Raw genomic sequence first — 23,038 nt, forward strand, 5'->3', positions numbered from 1 at the left:
TTTTTTTTCATTTAAATTACAAAGCATGTTTTACCTTCTCAATTTGTATTAACAATAGGTTTGTTCCAGCTACTACTATTGACTGTCAGTTTTATTAATCCGAAATTCATTCCTATGTGTCCTTTTGTACTTTGAGGTTCATTTTAAACAATTATAGTTATTCAATTATTTGTTTCATTATTTATGAAAAATGAATTTTTAATTCTGTTCATTAGGTTGATTTAATTTTCACTATAAAAAAAAAATTCACTTGCGTAATCTAAATGGTAAATCCTTTCTTATCATAAAATATTACAGAAAGATGCCAAAATATGAAATTGTGAACAGGCAAATTATTTAAATACACATTTAAATTTGGTTCATACATTTGGCATTTCATTGAATGTCTCTGTACAAAACATATTCGATGATTTATTTGTACATATTTTGCACTGACGTATACACACTATGGTATAAGTGGCATTACCAGTAAATATATGTACATATATATAAATATATATCTATCTATCTGCATATAGGTGTATATATATACATATATTAGTATATGTATACACTTATATGTATTTACCTCTGCACTGGGGTGTAAGAACATGATATGGCTGACGAATTTATTTTAATTTTAAAATAAATACTATAAGAAAATACATTAAACTCATCCATCAACTTCAAATTCACCCAACGTTGTAAAAATATCTTTATTGTATCGATTAGTTTAAATTTATGGTATTTTTTTAGTCAGTGTTGTTAAAATTATTTAATCTTTAGAAACGGTCCAATCCACGTAAATACTTGAGATGGAAAAACTGATTTCGTGACATTAAAAAACACCAGGTTATTAGTAATTATTTCTTTGTAAAGATTGATTAATAGCATTGTTTGTTGTTGATTTTAAAGAAAGAAGTTTTCGGAAAAGCTTTCAATAATATATTATTGAAATGAAAGAGATCTATTTCCTCGAATTTATGGCACGAAATGTATTTAAATCGATATAATATAAAATTATTATGCATATATCTGAATATATTTTTTATTGCACTTGTATTTCTTTGGCCATTAAAAATCTACAGAAATTCAATATTTATTGTTTTTTAATTATAACTATACAAGATGTATCTTTGAATGAGCATTATTTGTTGTAGCAACATCTGCTACATTATATTTCCTTGATTTTTAAAAACCTTTTGGAATAGTTATTTTATGAAAACAATATTTTATAATTTAACATAATCGGTTGCTGAACGTTATGAACTCGAGAGCTGTCTAAAATAAAAATAAATTTATTTGAAACGAAAATTCTATTGATTGAATTTATTAAAATCAAATTAAAATAATATGCATATGTTAAATTTTCTTCTAAAATTTACGTCCGAAACCGTTTTAAATTAATTTAAAAATATTTAAATAAATTTTAAAAAGAAGGAAAATAACGCTGGAATAATTAAATTTTAATAAGAAGATATTGAGTTATTAAGCTCTTTTCCTCATTGCTTTTTTAGTCTGATGAAGACCTATTAGTTGTATCGATTGGTCTGGTTAATGAAGCAATATATTTTAGTCCAGAGGATTAATTATCAACACTGTTGCTGGCTTATTGGATAAATTAGTTGCTACTTTTTTTTTTCTGAAGGGGAATTATAAATATTTTATGGAACGTTTTATTTTATAACAGTTTATTATTGTTATATTTCACCGAAGATATTTATTATGTTTAAAATGCATCTTACTTCCATCAGAGGCCAGATCAAATAATTTATAAATAAAAAAAGTGTTTTCTTAAAAAATGGCATGTTGCAATATAAATAAACAGAAATTACATTGAATAATATTTACATAACTAAATAAATATAAATAGCTTGATTTTAATGGTAAAAAAATAAAAATTTACAAGATAAATTCTCTGTTATATCGATTAAATTTGACGATGAAACACACCAGGTATCTACCGTCAGCCATTTCCTCTTTGCACCCGAATGCGCCAAGGGGTACACTACACTACACAGTTAAACGACAATCACAATAGAAAAAAAAACTGATATTTATAAACTCAATTACAACTTATGTGGTGTATATAGGTACTTGTGATTATTGCATTGGGGGTACCTCATAGGTCTCCCCCGATTAAGTACGCATCGATGTTTAAAAAGAAGGTAGGCGTCGGATATTTACAGTTGGAGATCTCACTGACTCTGTACAAGAACATTACAAAATGCTATAAAAAGAGTCGTCGGTTACCACGCCCTGGTTTGGAGTGGCAGGTAGGACGGGCAGACTTGCTGCTGGTGGTGCTGCCGCTGCTGGTAGATCTGCTGGTGGTGGCTGTGGTTCGGGCAGGACTGTCCACGCATGTCACCTCCCGAGCAAGGTTTCCCATCCTTCACCAGTACGGGAACGGCAACTCTTCGGGGTGAGCTCTGGCCCTGTGGAAAAATAAGGTTCTTACAAACTGTTATGTGCCAATTCATATCAAATTATAAGAAAGTCAACTTAAACAATAAAATAACTATTTATTTTGTATGAAACCCCGCACAAAAACGCTTATAACCAATTCCAGGCATGTTGTATAGGGTTGGCGATAGTTCAATGATTCATTGGTAGCCCTCTAATAACGTTTCGGCATTAGAAGGTCTCGAGACCATCTTCTTTTCAGGTGCCTCAGAGAATTGTCAGGAATGGAAGAGGAAACAAGGTTAGAAACTAATGGATTTGGGTGGTTAGGGAGTTTATATGGAGGGATTGATATCTGGTTCGGGCTAAATCGGTTACATATGGAACATTAAGGTCCTTATGGATGATTTTATTTGTTTCAAAGTAAAGAAAATTGAGTATTTTACGACAGATTTTGGATTGTAAGGATTGGATACGAGAGGAATTCGATTGTTGTACTCCACTCCGTATCTACAGATAGGCCTTATTTTAGTCATGTAGATCAATCTTTTGTAATGGATTGGAAGTTTAAACCACTAGTCTAGTAAGTACTGTAATATACGGAATCGACGTGCAGTTCTGTCTTGGGTGAGGATTTGAAGTTAGTTTTTTCTCTAGATATAGTCCAAGGTAGTGGATCTGTTCGACAGGGGTAAGAACAACATTATTAAAGGATGCTATAGGCCAGTAGATAGGTTTACGACGAATAGTTAACGTGATTTGATGGGATTTATTTTAATCCACCAATTTACACCAATGACCGTATTTGTCCTACCTGCATAGCAGTCTGAATTTTCAATTAAACTGAATATTCAGGCCAGTATTAAGGTGGGATAAATACGGCGACTGGATGTAGTTGTATTCATTTATTGGACGGGGGGTTGCGGTCAGCGAAAAACATAAATAAACAAAAAAATATTTATTATGCCGAAATTTCGACCTGAGTTTTAGGTCTCCCTCCATCAGGAAGAGATAACGAACAAAAGAGATAAAAACAAAAAAATAATAAATTTGAATCTACAAATTGAACAATATGACAGAAAATGAAATTTATAGATTCAAATTTGTTTTTTCAGTTTTTCAGACATTACTTACATATCTTATATTATACATATCTTCTTACCTACATAATATTATATTTCATCTTTCACTGGTATTAATCTGCTACTGTCTAATTCTATGGTTATTAATCAATCATTTTGTATTATTCAATTCAATATTTTGAATAGTTCCAAATTTGTTTGTATACTATTTCTTTTCAATTTTATGTTTCTCTAGATGGTTGTTATCTCTTTTGTTCTAGAGCCCTGATGAAGACCTGAAACTCAGGTCGAAACGTCGGCATGAATACATCATTTTTTGTTTATTTATGTTCTTTTTTGTTGAACGCACCCCCCCCTCCCCAACCAACTTTTCCAATCACTATTACTATTACTTGTCACTTTTTTACTACTTACTATTTTTATCTATATTGTTCTAATTTTCTCTTTTTATTTTACCACTATTCCTCCTATTTTTCAGGATTTCTATTTTTATTTAATAACTTTATTTTTATATTCTTAATCAATGTAGTTATATAAACTATTTTTGTCTCTCTATACTATTAAGTGAGAGATACTTTTCCTACTACACGATCATTTTTTTAATAAGAATTTATATTTTATTCACTCGAAAATTCACTTCCCCACTCCCAAAAGCTAAAAAAATCATTTTTCTTACATTTAACAAAGTAAACATATTATAATTTTATTTTATATGGATGTTCAAATTACTCAAATTACTTACATCCATGAAAAATAAAATAAAATTTACTGGTTTTAATTCATTCAGCTGTTCTCTAGACTAAAATACAGCAAAATTTACATAGTATTATCAAAAACACTTCTTACCGAACGTAAATGTGATTCTTGTCAATTCCATTTTTTTTTTTTTTTTTTTCGGAATCGTCAAGAAAGAGACATTATACTCCAGTTTTATATCTTAATTGGAATCCCTTCAGTTTTGTTTGAATTTTTTTTGTCTTAATTGTTTATACTTTAACAGACCAAAAATTCCCAAATCATATTATTAAAACAAGATCGATTTGTTGTATACCTGGTTTTGTGCGTTCTGTTCAGCCATCGCTTTCTCCTTTGCCTGTCTTTTGCATTTGTACCTGTGGTTCTGAAACCATATTTTGACCTGTAATAAAAAATAAAGAATGGGATTTAATGAAAAATCAATCACATTGGTTAATGTTAAAATAAAATAATAATAAAATATTTGAATGATAGGTTGGGACATAATAATCCCCTAAAACATCCATAAATAATAAATACAGTTTTGGAATGAAATTATTAATTAAAAGTATTTTTGACAATCTCTTAATCTTTTATATTGGAATAAACTCTGTAACCAATGTTTTTTTTTTCTTTTTTGGCTATTAAAGCTAGATTTTCTTTTTATCTTCCCTTGACGAAATACATATATGAAGAAGGGATAAATACATACGTAATATATTTTATTTCAGTTTATTCCGAACCTCTTTGTTTATTATTGACAATGAGAGCTTTCTTTATTTCAAATAAGCTAAATTAAAGGTACTTTAAAGGTCAAATATTTTTAAAATTTGTCATTTAAGGCATGTTCAATTATTTCTGTGAGACTTATTTAATATTAAAAACAACTTAATTATACACTGATTTATCGAAATTTTGAGAAAGCCTAAAAAAGTCCTTTAAATTGTTCCACTTTTCGTTTTTGAACAAGGCCAATTTGACTCAAGGTCGGTCACCTCAAAACGTGTGTCCGTCCATAATTCAAATTTGAAATTTTGCACAATCACAATACATCCCCTTACTAGTATATTTCACCTATCAGTAAGTAAAATTTTTTATTTCTTTATTTAATGTAATTTACAACTGTACAAAATAATACAATAAGTAAATATGTTGCATGTTCCATATACACTTGAAAATCTTGGGAAGGAACCACCCATTGTTGGTACTTCAAACATTAATTTAAATTATAAGGTCCCGTGGCCATCTTCTTTTCAGACGCCTCGGAGGATTATCAGGGATTGTTAAGGATGAAAGATTAAGAATTAATGGGTTAGGATGGTTAAGGAGTTTCTGCAAATCTGCAACGAACGGGATGTTAAGGTCTTTGTGAATGAGTTTATTTGTAACGTAATAAGAAGCATCAAGGATTTTACGTAGGATTTTGGATTGGATGCGGGAGGAATTTGATGGTTTGGTGGAGCCCCACAGCTCAATTCCATATGTCCAAATTGGTCTAATTATCGTAGTGTATACTAATTTTTTGTAGTGAATGGGAAGTTTAAAGCGTTTATGAAGTAAGTGTTGTAGCAATCGGAATCTACAAGCAGTTTCTTGTCGTTTCAGTCTTGTGTGTGGATTCGAAGTAAGTCTCTTGTCAAGATGGAGTCCTAATTATCGAATCTGTTCAACAGCCGTTAGTGCAGTAGTAAGTGAAATTAAAAATATCTTTATTAAATAAATAATACAAAAAAAAAAAAAGTAAATAAACAATCTTCAACAATGAGTGCCCAATCTAATAAGACAAATCCATCATATATAAGAATACATATATTTAAATACCAAATAAATGTACCTCCCTTTCCGGAGTAAATGTATATGAGTTCAATTAGGTGCTATAACAGCTGAGACGATTAGAATTTAAAATCAAATGGTAGCTTGAGTGGCTAATGATTTGGTCCTATCCGGGTGGAACAGCGATTCTTCCGGATCAGCTGCTGCTGAAGAGGTAGGGTGTGGAGTAGCTTTTGTTCTCCGGGAGGGAACTTTTATTGAAGGCTTCCACAATCATTGTTGCCAACAAAATACTTGCAGGGCTACCAGCTTTATACCAGCAACCGCTCCTCAAAAAGCGGAGGAAGTGTGTCGGCGGAAGTGCCACCCTGGAACGGCCTCATGTATTAAGACAGTCGTCGGTGGACCACGATGGTGTTCTAATTGAGTGATAACTCCTTACAGAATACATTTATTTTTGAACAAGATGTTCATACTATGCCGAACATTTAATTTAAATGATAATAATGAAATAATTGAAATGTATTCAGATTTCGACTAAAACGATCCATAATTAGCCATTTAAAATCATCAAGATATATACAAAAATATATACCAAATTTTAAATTATATTGTATTTGTGTAAAAGTGGGACTTGATCCACAAGATATTTTGAAGGTTTTTCTATGTTTAAGCTAACTACTTTTTGTTACTTAAGTATCTTTCTTATATTTTCTCATGTATTGATAGCACTATTCTATCCATTATACTGTTAAAGGCACATTGTGTTAAAACTAAAATATGAAAGGGAAAAAGGAGGGAAGGAAAAGAAAAAACAAAAAGGCACAGAAAAAAAATATAAAAGAACCAAAGAGATGAAACAAAAAAAAGTCATGTTCTAATGTTGTACACTACTAATGTTTGTAATTATTATTGTATACTTCTATAGGCCTATTTATTGTTACATTAAAAATATCGTGTGATTAGACTAAAATAAGTATGCTGCGTAACTAGCAACCCAATGAAGTTAGGCTGCACAACTTTATATTTATATTTTAATAAAGTTTTTCTTCCCTGGTTCTTTTTGATGAAATTGAGGTGACATAGTTAGTGATATAAAACTGCAGTCTCCTACCGAAAAATCATTAGGTAATGATTATGGTTGTTTTTCAGTAGGATACTGCAATTTAATCGAAATAAACAAAACCATTAAATATATATCACTGACTTAACTTAAACTATATTACCTCATATATATAGTTCACTTCGTTACTTGAATCATATTCTCGTTTTGTTTTTTTTTACATACGGGGAGTTATCTACAGGTAACCAACCAGATTAGGGGATCAAGTTTTCATTTCGTGAGGTCGTTACGGCTGGATTCGAACCGGCGCCGCGGTAGTTAAGAAGTTTCATAGATAAACGCCTTGACTCCTTCAAAACTTCAAACTAAGCTCATGGATCGCATCGCACATCTATACAAATCCAATATAGTTCACCGTAAGGGACGTGATCATGAGTCATATCCCCCCTTTTTAATAATATTTTAAAACCTACTTCAAACTACGAAAATTGAGGTAAAACATTACTAAAAGAGCTTATTGTACTAAAAATAACTTTAAAATGCTACTTAGAGACTCCTTCTGGATAATTCCAAAAAGAATCATGAAAAAGGAAAACTTCAGTCCATAATCCCATAATAATCCTAAGACTTCTGGTAAGTTGTGAAATACGATCAAAATTGTTGGAAGTGTTTAAATTTTGCCTATTCCCTTCACCAATAAGTTGTTGTAGCAGCATCCCTGCTTATCATATTCGTTGTTTTAATATTTTTTAACTAGGAATCATATAAAAACAAACAATATATTTTTTCCCCTCTTAGTTGGTCCGCATCCTATGATATGACGATTATCAACCACCGATCATATTTGATGCTAAACCTTAATGATATGCTTGTTTTTCTGTTGGATACTAAACGTTTTCACCGAAATAAATCCAAAATTAAAAACAGCTATATCACCTGGACTTGACTAGTTTGTTTGTTACACATATTCCGAAATAATTCGTATTTTCTCGTAACTCACCAACCACCAAAAATTCGTTTGACTTCGCATTTCAGGCACAGCGAAAAACAAAAAGGGCTTCTTTCCGAATCCATTCTTGTCCGTATTGAACGACTCCATTAACCATAACGCAGAAAACATATTATTTTGTCCTCGTAAAGTAATATCTTTCACATTAAAAAAAATTATGTTAATTATTAATGTTTATATGCTGTAATATATATACTGGATATTGTTTATAACGAAAGTCCAGGAAACCGGACATATTCGGTCATTATAGCAGATCTTTGATAAAATACATCGTGCAAATATGGAATTTTTTAAAATAAATTATTTTCAACATTTACAAATAAATTTCTTTACGTAATTTAGTTTATAAAATGGACCAAATTACTGTACTTTTCTGAAATAGAAGTCCAAACTTTAAATAATCAGTTTTCAGATGTTACTAATGGAATTCCCGCAGGTTCAGTGGTTATATTGCTGGGTTAGAGTGTGTAGATCTCATCTGGGTTGGATTAAGTAAAGAAAGGGCAGTTTGTTGGTTATTTGTGAACCTCTAGAGGCCGTTGAAGCTGAGGGAGTCAAGGTCTCAGCTTAGCAACCTCATGTCTGAAGCGACGCTGGTTCGATCCCGACCTGGGAGGATTGCTTATTTTTCAGGATGGTCTCACTCTCGATGGAATAAGTGAAATAAGAAATGACCAGTTAGGGGTTATTATTACCATTAAGATTAAGTTTTTCTTCTTATTATAAAATAATAATAAAAAAACACTCCTGGAACTTTTCAATTATCAGGGCTATCTACTCATAAGTTTATTACAAAATATTTTTATTATTGATCAAAGCATTTTGTTTTTCATAAACTGTGAGAGAGAGAAAAAAAATTAACCAATCACTGTCCAGAACAAACCAGTAAGGTTACAACGCAGCAAGGGTGTCGCGTCGATCCCATAGCGACAAGGCGAGTTATGATATAAGAAGTAATTGTATCTACAACAAATTCCTCATTCTCTTCAAATTATCAATACGTATTTTGATATAATCGTAGGGCCCAGTTGCGCGTTAAACTGAAGTGGACACTAATCCATTATTAATCGAATTACTCAGAATGTAATTAGTTAGATAGAATAATTATTGAAATATTTTATGAAGTACCTACAACATATTTGTGGAGATATTTTCAATAAATAGCTTTGATTTTCCTTGTATTGATATTTCATTATTCATTCCTGACTAATGAATTTTCAACCCAAGAATGATGTACTTGAAATATATTTGATTCGAAACGGAATAAATTAATATTTATTACGGTGAAATATTTCAGTAAAATGTTTATTAAGTGGAAAGGTTTACGAAGAGAATTAATATCGACATAAGCTTGTGTTTTGTACAGACACTGATAAAAAATCTTGATTCCCAAAAGTATTCTTTGAACAGTATGTTAAGTACCACGCTTTAAGCAAGTTTTGTGTCATGTGGATCCATGAAACACATTCCAAATTACGGATCAAACCCTAAGAGAACAAATTTTTTTTTTTAAAGCACATTGTAATCGGATTTAATCAGAATAGTTCAATAGGTTAACCGTTAATACACTTTCCTAATTCGCTCCTTGCTTGAAGAGACTCATCTTGACTTTTATGTTTCTTAAAAACATTACACAAATGAACGAAACTATTGATATTAAAAATATAATGAAATCATATTTTAACAAACTTTCGAATTCCTCTCGAATCCAATCCTTACAATCCAAAATCCTTCGTAAAATCCTCAATGCTCCTTACTTTGTCACAAATAAAGACTTTAATGTTCCATATATAACCGAACTAGCCCGAACCAGATACCATTCTTTCCATTATAAACTTCGTAACCATCAAAACCCTCTAGTTCCTAACCTTGCTTCTCCTTCTATTTCTGACAATCCTCCGAGGCGCCTGAAAAGAAGATGGCCAGGAGACCTTCTATTGTAGAAATATGATTAGATCGCTACAATAGGTAGTTTTTTTACATGCCTGTATCCCTCCATTTTTATATTACATCAAATTTAATTATTGCTTTTTTATGTAAATACAGTTGTGAATTGCAATAAACAAATGCAAAAAAAAAAACTTGTTTATGACATAAAAATCTGATTCCTACTTTTAAGTTATTGGTTATATTTTGTTTAAACTATTTACTTTTTGTTGTTGTTTTTAGCCTATTTATTTATTTTTAATTTATGTATTTTAAGATATTCATTTATTTTTAACCTATGTATTTATTTTTTTTAAACTTTTTTATTAGATTTTTTAAATTTTACTGATTCGACTATTATTTTATTTTTAATTATTTCTAAATTTACAACTTTTTTTTTTATGTATTCGACCCCTTTAACAACAATTTGAAGAGAAATAATACATTGAGTATTCGTGTTGGATCCCTACAAACGAAGAATATGAGATGAATGGGAGGGGAATAAAGAAAAGTAAATATTCAGGGATTGATCCCTTTAGAATAATATTGCAGGCGTCTAAGTTAGGATTTAGAGCCTTAGAGTAAAATACAAAATAAAAATGAAATTATTAAACATCATAAAATAAAATGAAGATAATGAATTTGAAAGGATAAAAATAAACAACAATAATTAACAGAACATATAAAATAAAGCTCGAATGAATAAAATAAAACCATATTTCATATCAAAAACCTTAAAGTAACTAACTTCTGATTATAAAAAAAAAAAATAGTGATAAAAAATCAAATACAATTAAACTAAAAATAATAAATGAAAAGGTACAATTTCTGCTAATAAGTATAAACGAAAATCTTTATCACCAAATATAGAAAATATATAAACCAACTCTATATATTTTTTATTATTATTAAAAAGATAATAAAATAAATAAAAAATCTTCTAACTAATAATAATCTTAAGGAATAATTGAATAAATGAAATAAAAGGAAAACTATAGGAGTAGTGTTGATTATATGAGTCTATATATGTAGGTAAAGGAGGTGATGAAGATGATTCAAACGCTTTAGAGTGGGTAAGGTACGGCAGGAAATATCGGAAACGTGGTTTTCCACGGAGAGGGTATTGAGAATTGTATTGGATTGTTGTTTAGGAATACCGTTGGAATATGAGAAATAGTTTTCAGGAGGTGATTGGATCCTATTACGATTGCCTTAGCCTTCTCTGCATTCAACTTAAGTTTGTTTAAACAAAGCATTCCTCTTAGCTTTACTGTGGTCAGAGTTATAGCTAAAATTTCTGTATACAGACATTAGCGACCTCAATGGATTTGTAATGGAGTGGCTGAAGCTGCTTGTGTTGAATTTTTTCCCCAACCTTATTCAGTTTAATAGGTTCATCATAATTTAAAGAAGACATTTAAGTGGGATAATAAAAATGAAATGTACGTCTCGAAGGATGATGTGTGGACTAGAAGCCGAGTAACGGACTCAGCTGAGGCGGATAAGTTTATGTTGGGAGGGGCGGAAGCGTTGATTGGAATTAGTGCGGCTAATAAGAGGGGCCTTTGTGGCTTCGAGTGGGGCTGGTAAAATGGCGGAACGGGGGCTATTGTGAGGACCAGTGGGGCGGAACATCTGGCCCCAACCGCCATCTATTCACTACAGCCCTCGGTCGCCCTCCTTATTTACGAATTTCGGATAAATCGGGTTGAGAGTAGGCTTTCGACAGCGGTTGGCGAACTGTGATCCGCTGATGAGATCGCGAAAGGGGATGTGTTAGATGATGTATGACACCAGGGCCATGTTTCACAATGAAAGCTAATAGGGTTCATAATACAACTATAGAAACAACGTATTAATTACACTAATGCTTATTTTTTCATAATAGGGAGGACTATTAGTCATATTACTTTAGTTGAAAAGTACTAAAGTACAAATTACTATTGTACAAGTCAGTGTAATTGTACTAAGTAAAATCGACAAGACTAATAGTATAAGTTTGTACTTTATTATAAAACAAGCCACAGATAGTTCAAGAGCCGGGAAGAAAAAAAAACTGCCTTTTTCACTCCAATTTTTTATTACATTAATAAAATCTATGTATTATTACTAGTCAAAATTGATGAGTCTGCTAAGTATAAGTTGGAGGAATTAAACATGGTTGCTGTTTCAAAACGTTAAAAAAAAAATTAATTTTTCATTTGGAGCTCTATATCATTAAAACTACCAATAAAAGTGTTCAATATGGTCAATAGTTCTCGAGATATATTTTTTTTTAAAAAGCAACATTTCATAAAAATGTACTGAATGATTAGTAGTTAATGAATTTATTCTAGAATATTTATATCTCAAAAACTATTCGACGTACAAATTAAACGCTCTATTAACGCTCAAATCAAAGATAGTTTAATGGACTGTAAAGTAGTTTTTGACGTTTATCTTCGTAGTAGTGGTAGTTTTCATGATATTTGCTAAATAAATTGGTTTATAGTAGTTCTCTTAAGTTTTCTAGTGTTGTTGATAGTTGGCAGAAACAGCCGCTATTTTTTATCCCCCTTACCTATACTTGGCAGACTCATCAATTTTGACTAGTAATTATAACAAGTTTTCATTAGAGTAATAAAAAATTGGGTTGAATAACTGCATTTTTTCTCCTCTTTGGCTCTTGTACTAAGAGTTACTTGTTCTAATTCTTTCAACTGATGTATTACATGCTCAAGTACGTCAAGCCAGTTTGCGCAACCTAATCGTTAAGTAAATCAATATTGAACTGATTAATCAAGAAAAGGATTGATGAATTGGAATATCGATACTAATTTTTAATTGTGACATAAATAGAAGCTCTGAGGGGAGGGGGTTATAATGATAAAACTATTGTAGAGTTTATATTATGTCTCCATATTGTATGCCGTATTATTTACGTAGATTTGCTCTTGTAATAAATTAAGAATTAGTTTTAACTAATCTTGAGTAAGAATTCCATCTGAGAACAGAGGTTTTTAGGAAAAATGAGTAAATCATTAATAAAAGATATAATATAGACTATATATATTTTTCAATTTTGTCACGGAAAATAATATTGCAAAACCTTCAAAAAGGGTTATATAATTATTGAAAAAACTAAATCGGATTAGAGCAATTCGGTAAAAGCCTCTAGAGGAAAAATATATTTATAAATTTTACTAAACAGATTTTCGTTTATAATTGTAAATATGTACATTCGGAGAAATTGTATCTTTTCATTTATTATTTTTTAGTTTAATTTTATTTGATTTTTTATGGTTTTTTTATTTATTATCAGACATCATCTTATGTTTTATGATATGACATGTGGTCTTATTTTATTTGTTTTATCATTTTTTTATATATTCTGTTAATTATTGTTGTTTATTTGTATCTTTTTAAATTCATTGTTTTATTTTATTTTAAAAAGTTTTGTAATTTCATCTTTACTCCAAGACTCTAAAGCCTAAGTTTTACGCCTGTTTATTATTCTAAAAGGGATCAATCCCAGAATAAACAAAGATTATTATTATTATTATAAACATATCTGCTTGTGATCGCTTGCTGATTTATAATCTGTAATTATTACTTGATGTTCCGCTTCAGCAATTGTAATTTATATATTTGGTCGAAATAAATATGTAAAAATAACTGATTACTTTGTATTTAAGTTACAATTAAATACTTAAATATGAAAGTTATAAATTATTCGAAGTAACTCTGATTTGATAAACGTAGCCCTAAATATCAGCTAATCACAATTAGTTATTTTTTAAATTTCATTCTAGAAATAACATAAATTTGATTAATTTCCTTCAGTTTAATTTTCAAAATCAATTAATCTACCTGAATTTTATAAAGTAAAATTTAATCCTGATGGGGATGTCTAATCTTGCTATAATAGTAAAATATGATTCCTAGTATAAGAAATTTCATTTTGAACAATTTTTTATTTTAATAAAAGTACAATTTCTATTCAAATTTTAATTTAAAAAATATTTCAATGTTGTTAATAGTTTCTTTAAATTTTGATCTGAATAATTTTGTTCAAAAAGAAAATAGTTTTAAGCAATATAATTTTTAATTATGCTGTTTATAATTCATACAACAGAACAATCGGGAAAGAGTAAGTAGCATTTCCCCCTTTTAAATGGGGTTGGTTCATAACAACTTAAAAAATAAAAATAAAAAATGGAAGAGAAAGTTTAAATGGTTTCAAACTGATTGTCTTTGTGCATAATGACTGCCTCTGCATTAATAACGAGAAAATAAATTCAGGTCGAGATTAAAGTGCAATGGAAGTCTTGAGTAATTACGTAATTTTTAATGAACTCAATTAAAACTTAGTGTTTGCCAACAAACAGCAGTATCGTTTCTACCAGTGGAATAATAAAAAACAGAAATTACCAGCTAAATTATGGACCTCTCAAATCAGAATTTACCATTCAACTAATCCACCCTTATTATATCCTCTTGTTAAAAAAGTAAATTAAACAAAGATCAATATACGCATTAAAATTGATATTAAATTATTCTTTCTCGTAACAGAAGTAAGTTATGAAATTGTAAAAAGAAAGAATTATAAATCCATAAAATTGAATTTCCTTTTTCAATTTATTTTAACCATTAAAAGAAAAACTACCTTGGAACTTAAAATATTTGATAAGTACCTATTTTGAACAAAGGTTAATAAGAAGATGATCACACTCAACAGCAAGGACCCATCGAAGGATCAGGTACCCATTTAGTAGAGGCTGGATGAATCCTTAGGGGGTCTCCCGACCCCATAGTCAATCCACGCCTGATTGAACAAACAGTAATTTTTTTTTTCCATATTAGAAGAAGATAGTTGACGGTATGAAGTAGACTGTAGGAAAATAGTCCGGGTGGCGGTCAATAAAGGTTTCAAAATAGTAACAAAAAACTGTTTATTGTTAACCAACGTTTCGCCCCACTTTACAGGGATTCGTCAGGGCTGATATGAATGATGTTCTGTACCCAACTAAGTAAATTTATTCGTGAAAACCGGGCACTTTACAGTCATACATTCAGTTTAATTTCGAATATTTCTTAATAAATTATTTAAAGTTATTTATTTATTATCGAAGTATGTATCGCGAAACATATTGTTATTTTGAAATTTTAATTTACCGGACAAGGATTAAAAAAGTAAATAAAAAAAAGCCTCTAAGTGTATAAAAATCTGTTGTATAAGAGCTCATATCCGTTTGGCTGATGTACGACATGTCACAATCTGTTGAGAGATCATAACACCAAAAATAATATAAGCAAAGGCTTTCTAGGACATCCTCTCCCCCCCCCCGCCTTAACCCCAAATTACCGACGACCTTATCTTACCTTTGAACCATTTATATAAAACGGGAAGTGGAGTTTTAAGTTGAAAAATTGGTTAAATTAAGCAACATTGCATAAATAGGTTAAATTTTAAACCAATATAATTAGTAATCCTCTAAAAATAATTAAAAATTATACAATTCAACAACGCATCGATGTAATCATATGGCTTTTTGTAGTTTTAGTCCAGAATAAAATTTAATAATCTATTTTTCTAATGATTACTTACAATGTAATATTTATGAAAAAGATAATAATTATTAAGCAGATGAAGGAAAGCGGTTGAAATATCTCAATTTATCAATACTGTGTGCTCTGGATGACTACAAATTTCAAAAAATCCTTTTAGATACCCGTCTATCTCCTTGATTAAAGGATTCGATACAAATATTTTCTAACAACGGTTTTAAAAAGTATATAATATAAGAACGCCTCTGGCACTATGGTAAGGCGCTATGCTTCTGACTCAAGGGGGGGGGGTTGATGATTATTCATCAACCCAGGTTCAATCAAACCCAGTTGGGTAGATGATTACTTTCTGTTACTGTGTAGCCGTGAGTCAACCCTGTGGGTACTGTAAAAAATCTGGCGGTCGAGCGTGATTCTGACCAAATCACCTCTTGCACAATCCAGTAATAATACTTCCTTACAAAGTACTGCACCCTTAACCCTTCATTGGTTGCAGCGGTACAGATTTTTATTTTTTTTTTTTTAACGATAACATACAATTTAATCTTTATAAAAAATATAATAATTATTCAACATATGAAGGAAGGTGGTTGAAATATCTCAATTTATCAATACCGTGTGCTATGGATGAAGACTTACAAAGTTGAAAAAACCCTTTTGGATTCCCGTCGACCTCCTTGATTAAAGGATTCGATATAGGAATATTTTTTACTGGCGCTGGGTTCTGCTATGGAGCGGATGAGGTCTACCCATTGGTACAGAGGGCGAACAAAAGATCCGATGTATGCAGTGGCATGCCATGTGGCATGCAGCCAGGGTAGAGCACCGTAGGATACCATATGCTCTCAGCCCCGGTTTTTGTCAATGGCAACAAAAGCTCCCATACATAGCGTACATACGCGTCGCTTTTTAAAAGGCTTTGATTGTCATTTATTGTGGGAGAGTGAGAAAGAGCGTTATGAAGGTTTTTTTTTTTGCGTAATAATGTCTGGATAAATTATATATTTTCACTTTTGAATCGTATTGGCTTGTGGCAAGTAATTTATTTTCATTTAGAAAAAGAACAAAAAACCGGTTAAGAACAATGCCATATCAATTTGCAACGTGCATTGTTGATATAAATATTTCATTTAAATAATCTTCAACAAATTGTTATTATTCTAAGAGAACTAGATATATTTGAATAAAATTACTTTTCATTTCATTCAAAAACAATAAAAACAAATCACAAAAAAATTAAATAAAAGGCTAAACTAATCATAGTAATATCGAACAATAATATAAAACAATAACGGACCTCAATAATAAAACAGAAAATCTTAAAATCGTTGGTACTTTACCACCAAACCATTTTATTTTTATAGAATTATCTTAAAATTTATTGATAATAATGTATTTAGAGAAGAAATAATGTATCTAAAAAATGTTAGAAAAAAATTAAATTTATCGATCCAGCCTATAAAAATAAATTTGGTAAACGTACATTAAACTATATCGTACCATATATGTTCAATCGCTTACCAGAAGAACTAATAAATAAATTCATTTTAACAAAAAAAAAAAAACTAAAAAAAGAAATATTTAACCGGGTAATTTCTTATTACCCCAATAACTGTTTTGATTCACCAAATGACTGATGAAATCACCATAACCTGCCTTTATTTTTTCTTAACTCCACATAATTTATTATTTATATTACAATTTGTATTTGCAATGTATGTGTGTGCTTAGTAACAGATATTATTGGATACTTATTTTTACCATATCATCTTGTTTTATTTTTATTATTATGTTAATTCACTAATTATAAATTTGCAGCTTTATTATTCACTTCAAAATCCGTTTTTTAAGTAATTATCAATTTATTTTTATTTTTTACTTTATTTTTATTTTAGTAGTCGTTAATTAAAATATCAATTCATATTGCACTTATCTACCTTAAAGATTATATAGCCTCCACAAGGCCCTAATAGTCTAAACTGTAATATTTACATTTTACTTATATCATTTTTATGTGTTATTTTGGCACCGACCGATAGATGACCATATTGGATGTAATTTTATAAATGAATAAAAATTTAAAAAATAACATAATAGTTTTCATAAATACAAAACATTTTTAAAATGTATCTATTTTTCCATTATTTGAGGGGAGTAGCTTAGAACTGCCAAATATGCTTACTTTATTAATCAATCAAGTCACACAGAAGTACTACTCATTCATACTTCATACTTGATGATTTAAGGAATTAATTTTAAAAAAAATTCTTGTTAATCATACCAGAAAATTATAAAATGACATTAATTTCACTCATTAACTCTACATTATGAAAAAGTTCCATCATCTACTGAATGAAATATAAAATAATTTGTAACATATTTTGAACCTTTGAATAGCTATATCCATTCCATTGAAATGATATGTTTATTTTTTATTATAATGGTTTTATGTTATTTAATATAAATAATAGTTCTTAAAAAATCTTAGTAAACTAAAGTCGTTAAAAAAAAAGTCATCCCACCAGCACTACTCCAGTCGTTAATTCTATTTAGTAGTTACATTTGAATTTATTAAATTTATTATTGTTGTTTAATGTCAATAATTTATTCATTTGATAACGATGTATTTGAATGTATCAATTTATATGTTTATTGTGGTTACAGAAGTATTTAATTTTTATCAGTATTCTTATTTGATTAAGTTATTTTCGAAGATTTCTTATTTTCCGTTAATTACGTGAGAACAGAGTTGGGCATGAATAATTTCTTGAGGATTTAATTACATCTTCAAGTACATGAGTAAAATTGCTCTATAATTACACTAGATAACTGTTAAATAGTCCAAAAAATATCTAAGTGGTTTTGAAGAACAATTGCTCTAAAAGAATTGTAAGACACCATTACAATTATTGTTATTTTTTAAAGTAATTGCTATAACTCTATTCAATTGCTATAATTGTAATTGGAATTCTCAAATACTTTTACTCAACAATTACAACTACCTCTTAGCGATGAGTTATTGCAATTACTAGTGATTGAATACCAAATACCAAAAATAAATTGAACCTTAAAACAATACTAAACCCGGCCGAATTTCGACTTCGGCTTCTTCCGAATTAAATTTCGCTTGATTTTCATTAATAGCATTTAAAAACAATAGCCATTTAAATTCAAAAGACGTTTCCTCAGTTTCAATTTTGTATTCGTATTTTTTAGTCATTTAAGTTAAGTGAGTGTCTGATTACTATTTTATTACTATTTCGGCGTTAAGTAATTAAGATTACAATTACTTGCAAATTTTTAAATAAAATTGCAATTATTTCATATGGTAATTAGTAAATCCAATTACTGATTATAATTACTTGTAAATGAATTTGCAATTCAAAATTACAGTAATTAATTGTTAATTGTAATTACTGTTTGTCCAATTCGGTTACAAACCATCTTCATCATCTCAATACAATACAAATTTAATATGATTATTCTAAATATTTATAACTATCTAATATAATACACTTATATATTTAAAACTTAATACCAAATTTAGTATTTTATGATTTAATTGTTTTATCATAACTTTATTTCTTTAACATTAATTAATTCTTCTACTTACTATATTCCATGCTAATCCTACTTGTATTATGTCGTCATTGACTAAAAATTCCATATTTCGTCGCAGTTCCACATTAGTGATGTTATAATGTGACTTAATTATACAAAATAATACGATAAAACTAGGTGGACATAAAGATATCACAAGTAATACCTTATTACATTTTAATTCTATTACCCTTGTAGAGTAAAAATAAATTTAGCAAACAATCATATACACAGGTCCATTGACTTTAACAGATAAAAATTATGGAAATAATGCAAAAACAAAAATATATACAATCCTGATAAAAAACTCCAAAAAAACGAATTACAAAATATGGTAAAGAAAAATGAATAACAAAACCAAAGTAACTAAATTGGAATATATAAAAGTTGAAATAGAAAATAATAAAACTGAAAAATAAATTTAAAAAATGTGAGAAATGAATTTTAGGAACAAAATTAAAAAATGCACTATATAGCAGGATTAACAGAAGAAATAAGAAAATATATATTTATGATCTTTAAAACATTTAATATATAATAATAAAATACGAAATTACCCAATATAAACGATAAAATAGTATACAAGACTACAAGATACACAGATATACTGAAGAAACCTCTAAGATAATTGTTACAAGATTGAATAAGGAAAAAACTAACTGTAAAAATAGTTAAAAATTGATAAAAATAAATGTTCCTGCATTAAAAACAGTTGAGTCTATTTTTCTAAATAAAAATATAGAACAAAATATTTTATTTTTATTTATTTATTTATTGCTATTTACAACTGTACATTATAATACATTTAGTAAATTTGATCTCAGTTAAAATGGAGTGTAACAGACATGTAGAGAAAATACCCATTGGTAGCACTTTAATGACGTTTTACATTAGCAGGTCTCGTGGCCTTCTTTTCAGGCGCCTCGGAGGATTGTCAGGAATGGAAGAGGAAGCAAGGTTAGAAACTAGTGGGTTTGGATGGTTAGGGAGTTTGTAATGGAAGGAATGATATCTGGTTCGGGCTAGGTCGGTTACATATGGAACATTAAGGTCTTTATAGAACAAAATATAAATTATAAAACTGATACTTGGAAATTAAATGAGTCATCACTACGCTGATATAATTAGAAAAATAAAAATCTTATAATATATAAACAAATTAAATAGTTTATATATAATCTTTTCAATTTTATGAGACTAGTGTTTATTGTTTAAATAAATCAATTGGTATCTATGTTTAGTCTCAATACTCTATTATCATATATCATCAACGGTCGAACGTTTTGGCCAATTCGGCTATCCTCAAAGACAATCTTAAATAATAAACAATTGTTTGTATGATAGTTTATAGTGATAAGTTAATCTAAAATTAAAAGTTATAAAAATTAATGAAATTGTGACAAAACAGGGTAATATTTGTAATTAACGACCTGGGCAGAATAGCCTGCAAAACGTGTTTTCAATTGGATGTGAGATGTAAATTTATATTTAAGATTGATTTATTTAAACCAATAAAATTGTTTCACTGACAGTAAATATTAATTTTCCACAAAATAAAAGATTGAATAAAAGAAGAAGAACTGAAAGAAAAAAAAACAAGAGTTAAATTAAACCTTAATCTATTAAAGTTAATAACATTACTTTAGTTCTAATGTACCGCTCCTACAAAATATGGAATTTTAAGTTAATGAAGTATTATTTTATGATTAAGTATTCGAAAAATTAGAGTACGTAGGAATATCATAACTAAAATAATTAGTTAATGTTAAAGATAAAAGTTAAGATAAATGTTCATAGAAAAAATATAGAATATGAAATATTATTTAAAGTATATAAGCAATTTTATTATATCAGTTAGTTATAAATGTTTAAAACAATCAGGATAAAAAACTTATTGATTGATTTTGATATTTAGAAAACGTATCTAGTTTTTACACAACCCATACCCATTCTGTGTCATTAATTATTTTTTAAGCTGTTATTAATCTATCATGAATATACTTAATTCTTTTTGTTAACAAAAATAAAATAAAACCTACAAACTAACATTGTCGTAAATAAACGGCTTGCAAATTGATAATCGGAAAACATGTCGAATAACTTAGAACGATATCCATTCAGATTCAATGAGGCATGCGGCTTGTTGCTACAATAATCTTTATACAGAGGGGACGCTCCCTCTGTCAGAACCCTCCTTTCAATGTCACTATTATCTAATTTTTTATCCTTTTCTATTTTAAATTATTGCAATCTGGCACTTATGGACATTAAATAATAGTGTTAATTTAATAATAATTTCAAACATAAAATAAAATAAGTATGTTAAAAATATTTTTTTGTAATCTTGTGGATTTTGAAAAGATAAATTAAAAATAAATTTAATTTCAAAACTTAAACTAAAATAATTTCAGCGCTGTTATAAATTTCAGCTGTTATTGCAATAATCAGGAAAAATGTATATCTTCTATGCAATAAATATTTTTTTTTTATCAATATATAAAGTATTATAATTTAACTATTTTCATTTGTTTTTAAGTCGAACTTTTTTAATACTAGTTGTGGAATTGATATGATCTATAAAAAGTATAATAATATTTTTCCGATATATTAGAGAAATAGATCGAATATAATAATGATGTAATAGAAAAATCAGATATGTTGACGACTTAAATATTATTATTACTTTTTAAATAAATCATTAAACAATGATCCTGCCTAAATCGATATGAAACTAACAAATTTGTCATTAACATTCAGTTAACAATGTAATTAAAATTGTCGTGTAGTTTAATGTGACCCGATTTTCCTTAATATATTAAAGTATTTAAGGAAAGTATATAAGTAATAAAAAACATGACTTTTGGGAATCAATGTTTTTCTTTTGTATTATTTTCTGGATAATTACCGAAATAATAATTTGTTCTTGAAATGTTGACAGTATAGGGCATTGGTGTGGATTTGAAGAACTGAATTGATTTGTTAAACCAAATAATCGGTCCGCGTTTAATTAAAAAAATATATATTAATTTCAAATCTGACTTAAAAAAATATTTTTAAAAGTTAGAATTATTTTTATATTATTAAAAGGATACCATCGAATTTTTCAAGATAATTTACATATAGAGAATATTTGAAAAATTTAATATAATCTTGTTTATTTTTTCTTTGAAAATAAATTTCGAAACTACAAAGTGATCTGATACAAGATGATTACAAGCTGGATTTTACTTTTTTGAACCCTATCTTATTCCGAAATTTCCATAATAAAAAAACCAAACATCAATTTTCCCCTATTTCGTATCGAATAAGACCATGGTCTATATGAACTATTTTTGTTGGTCTTCAGGTCTATTGCCGGGTCTGAAAATATTGCTCAGGATTTATGAGACACTGTATATATTTAAGCTTAGAAATAAATAAATAAAAAAAATTCTTTTTATATTTAACAATTTCTTTATTAAATGTATTGAATCCAATTGTATAATATTTATCATTAAGGTTCTTTCCGGGTTCAGCTATATTATATTGAATTTTTATTTATCATCATTAGCTGCAATATTAGTTAGTAAGCTTTGCTTCCATTCAAGCAAGTAAAATATAATTTTTAATTTTTTTCGATCCTTAAAAAAAGTAAATATTTTATAATTTATTTAATTTTTCTATTATTTGAACAAAAGTCAATGCTCTATACTATACTCAATGGTGGTGGAATGAAATTTTCATCTCTGTAAGCTCTGAGGTCTTAGTAGAGAGGCAGGAATCTATTAATCATAATTATAAAAAAAGTCATGAGGTTTCTAGTCGTTTTAACTATCGAGGATAATTATAGGAATGAGTGGAGCTAAATTGTATTGTAGTATTGTAAAAAACGATTAAAAAAATTTAGTTAGATAAATAAGTAAAACTATATATCTAACT

At 28.7% G+C, this 23,038-nt stretch overlaps 1 protein-coding gene across 1 annotated transcript in view; it reads right to left on the minus strand.

Moving 5' to 3' along the window:
- Window positions 1-1,776: 1,776 nt before the first annotated feature.
- The window catches only part of LOC106679670 (homeobox protein Nkx-2.1), a 145,611-nt gene continuing 124,349 nt past the window's right edge, over window positions 1,777-23,038 (minus strand). Inside the window, exons 4-5 of the mRNA XM_014418951.2 lie at window positions 4,519-4,605; window positions 1,777-2,417 (exon numbers count right to left, since the gene is read on the minus strand). Coding sequence (XP_014274437.1) covers window positions 2,229-2,417; window positions 4,519-4,605 — 276 coding nt within the window. The 3' untranslated portion in view covers window positions 1,777-2,228. The remainder of the gene's footprint in view (window positions 2,418-4,518; window positions 4,606-23,038) is intronic.

The sequence above is a fragment of the Halyomorpha halys genome, unplaced genomic scaffold (genome assembly GCF_000696795.3).
Source record: "Halyomorpha halys isolate HHAL.00 unplaced genomic scaffold, Hhal_1.1 Scaffold214.1, whole genome shotgun sequence".
Classification (NCBI taxonomy): Eukaryota; Metazoa; Arthropoda; class Insecta; order Hemiptera; family Pentatomidae; genus Halyomorpha; species Halyomorpha halys.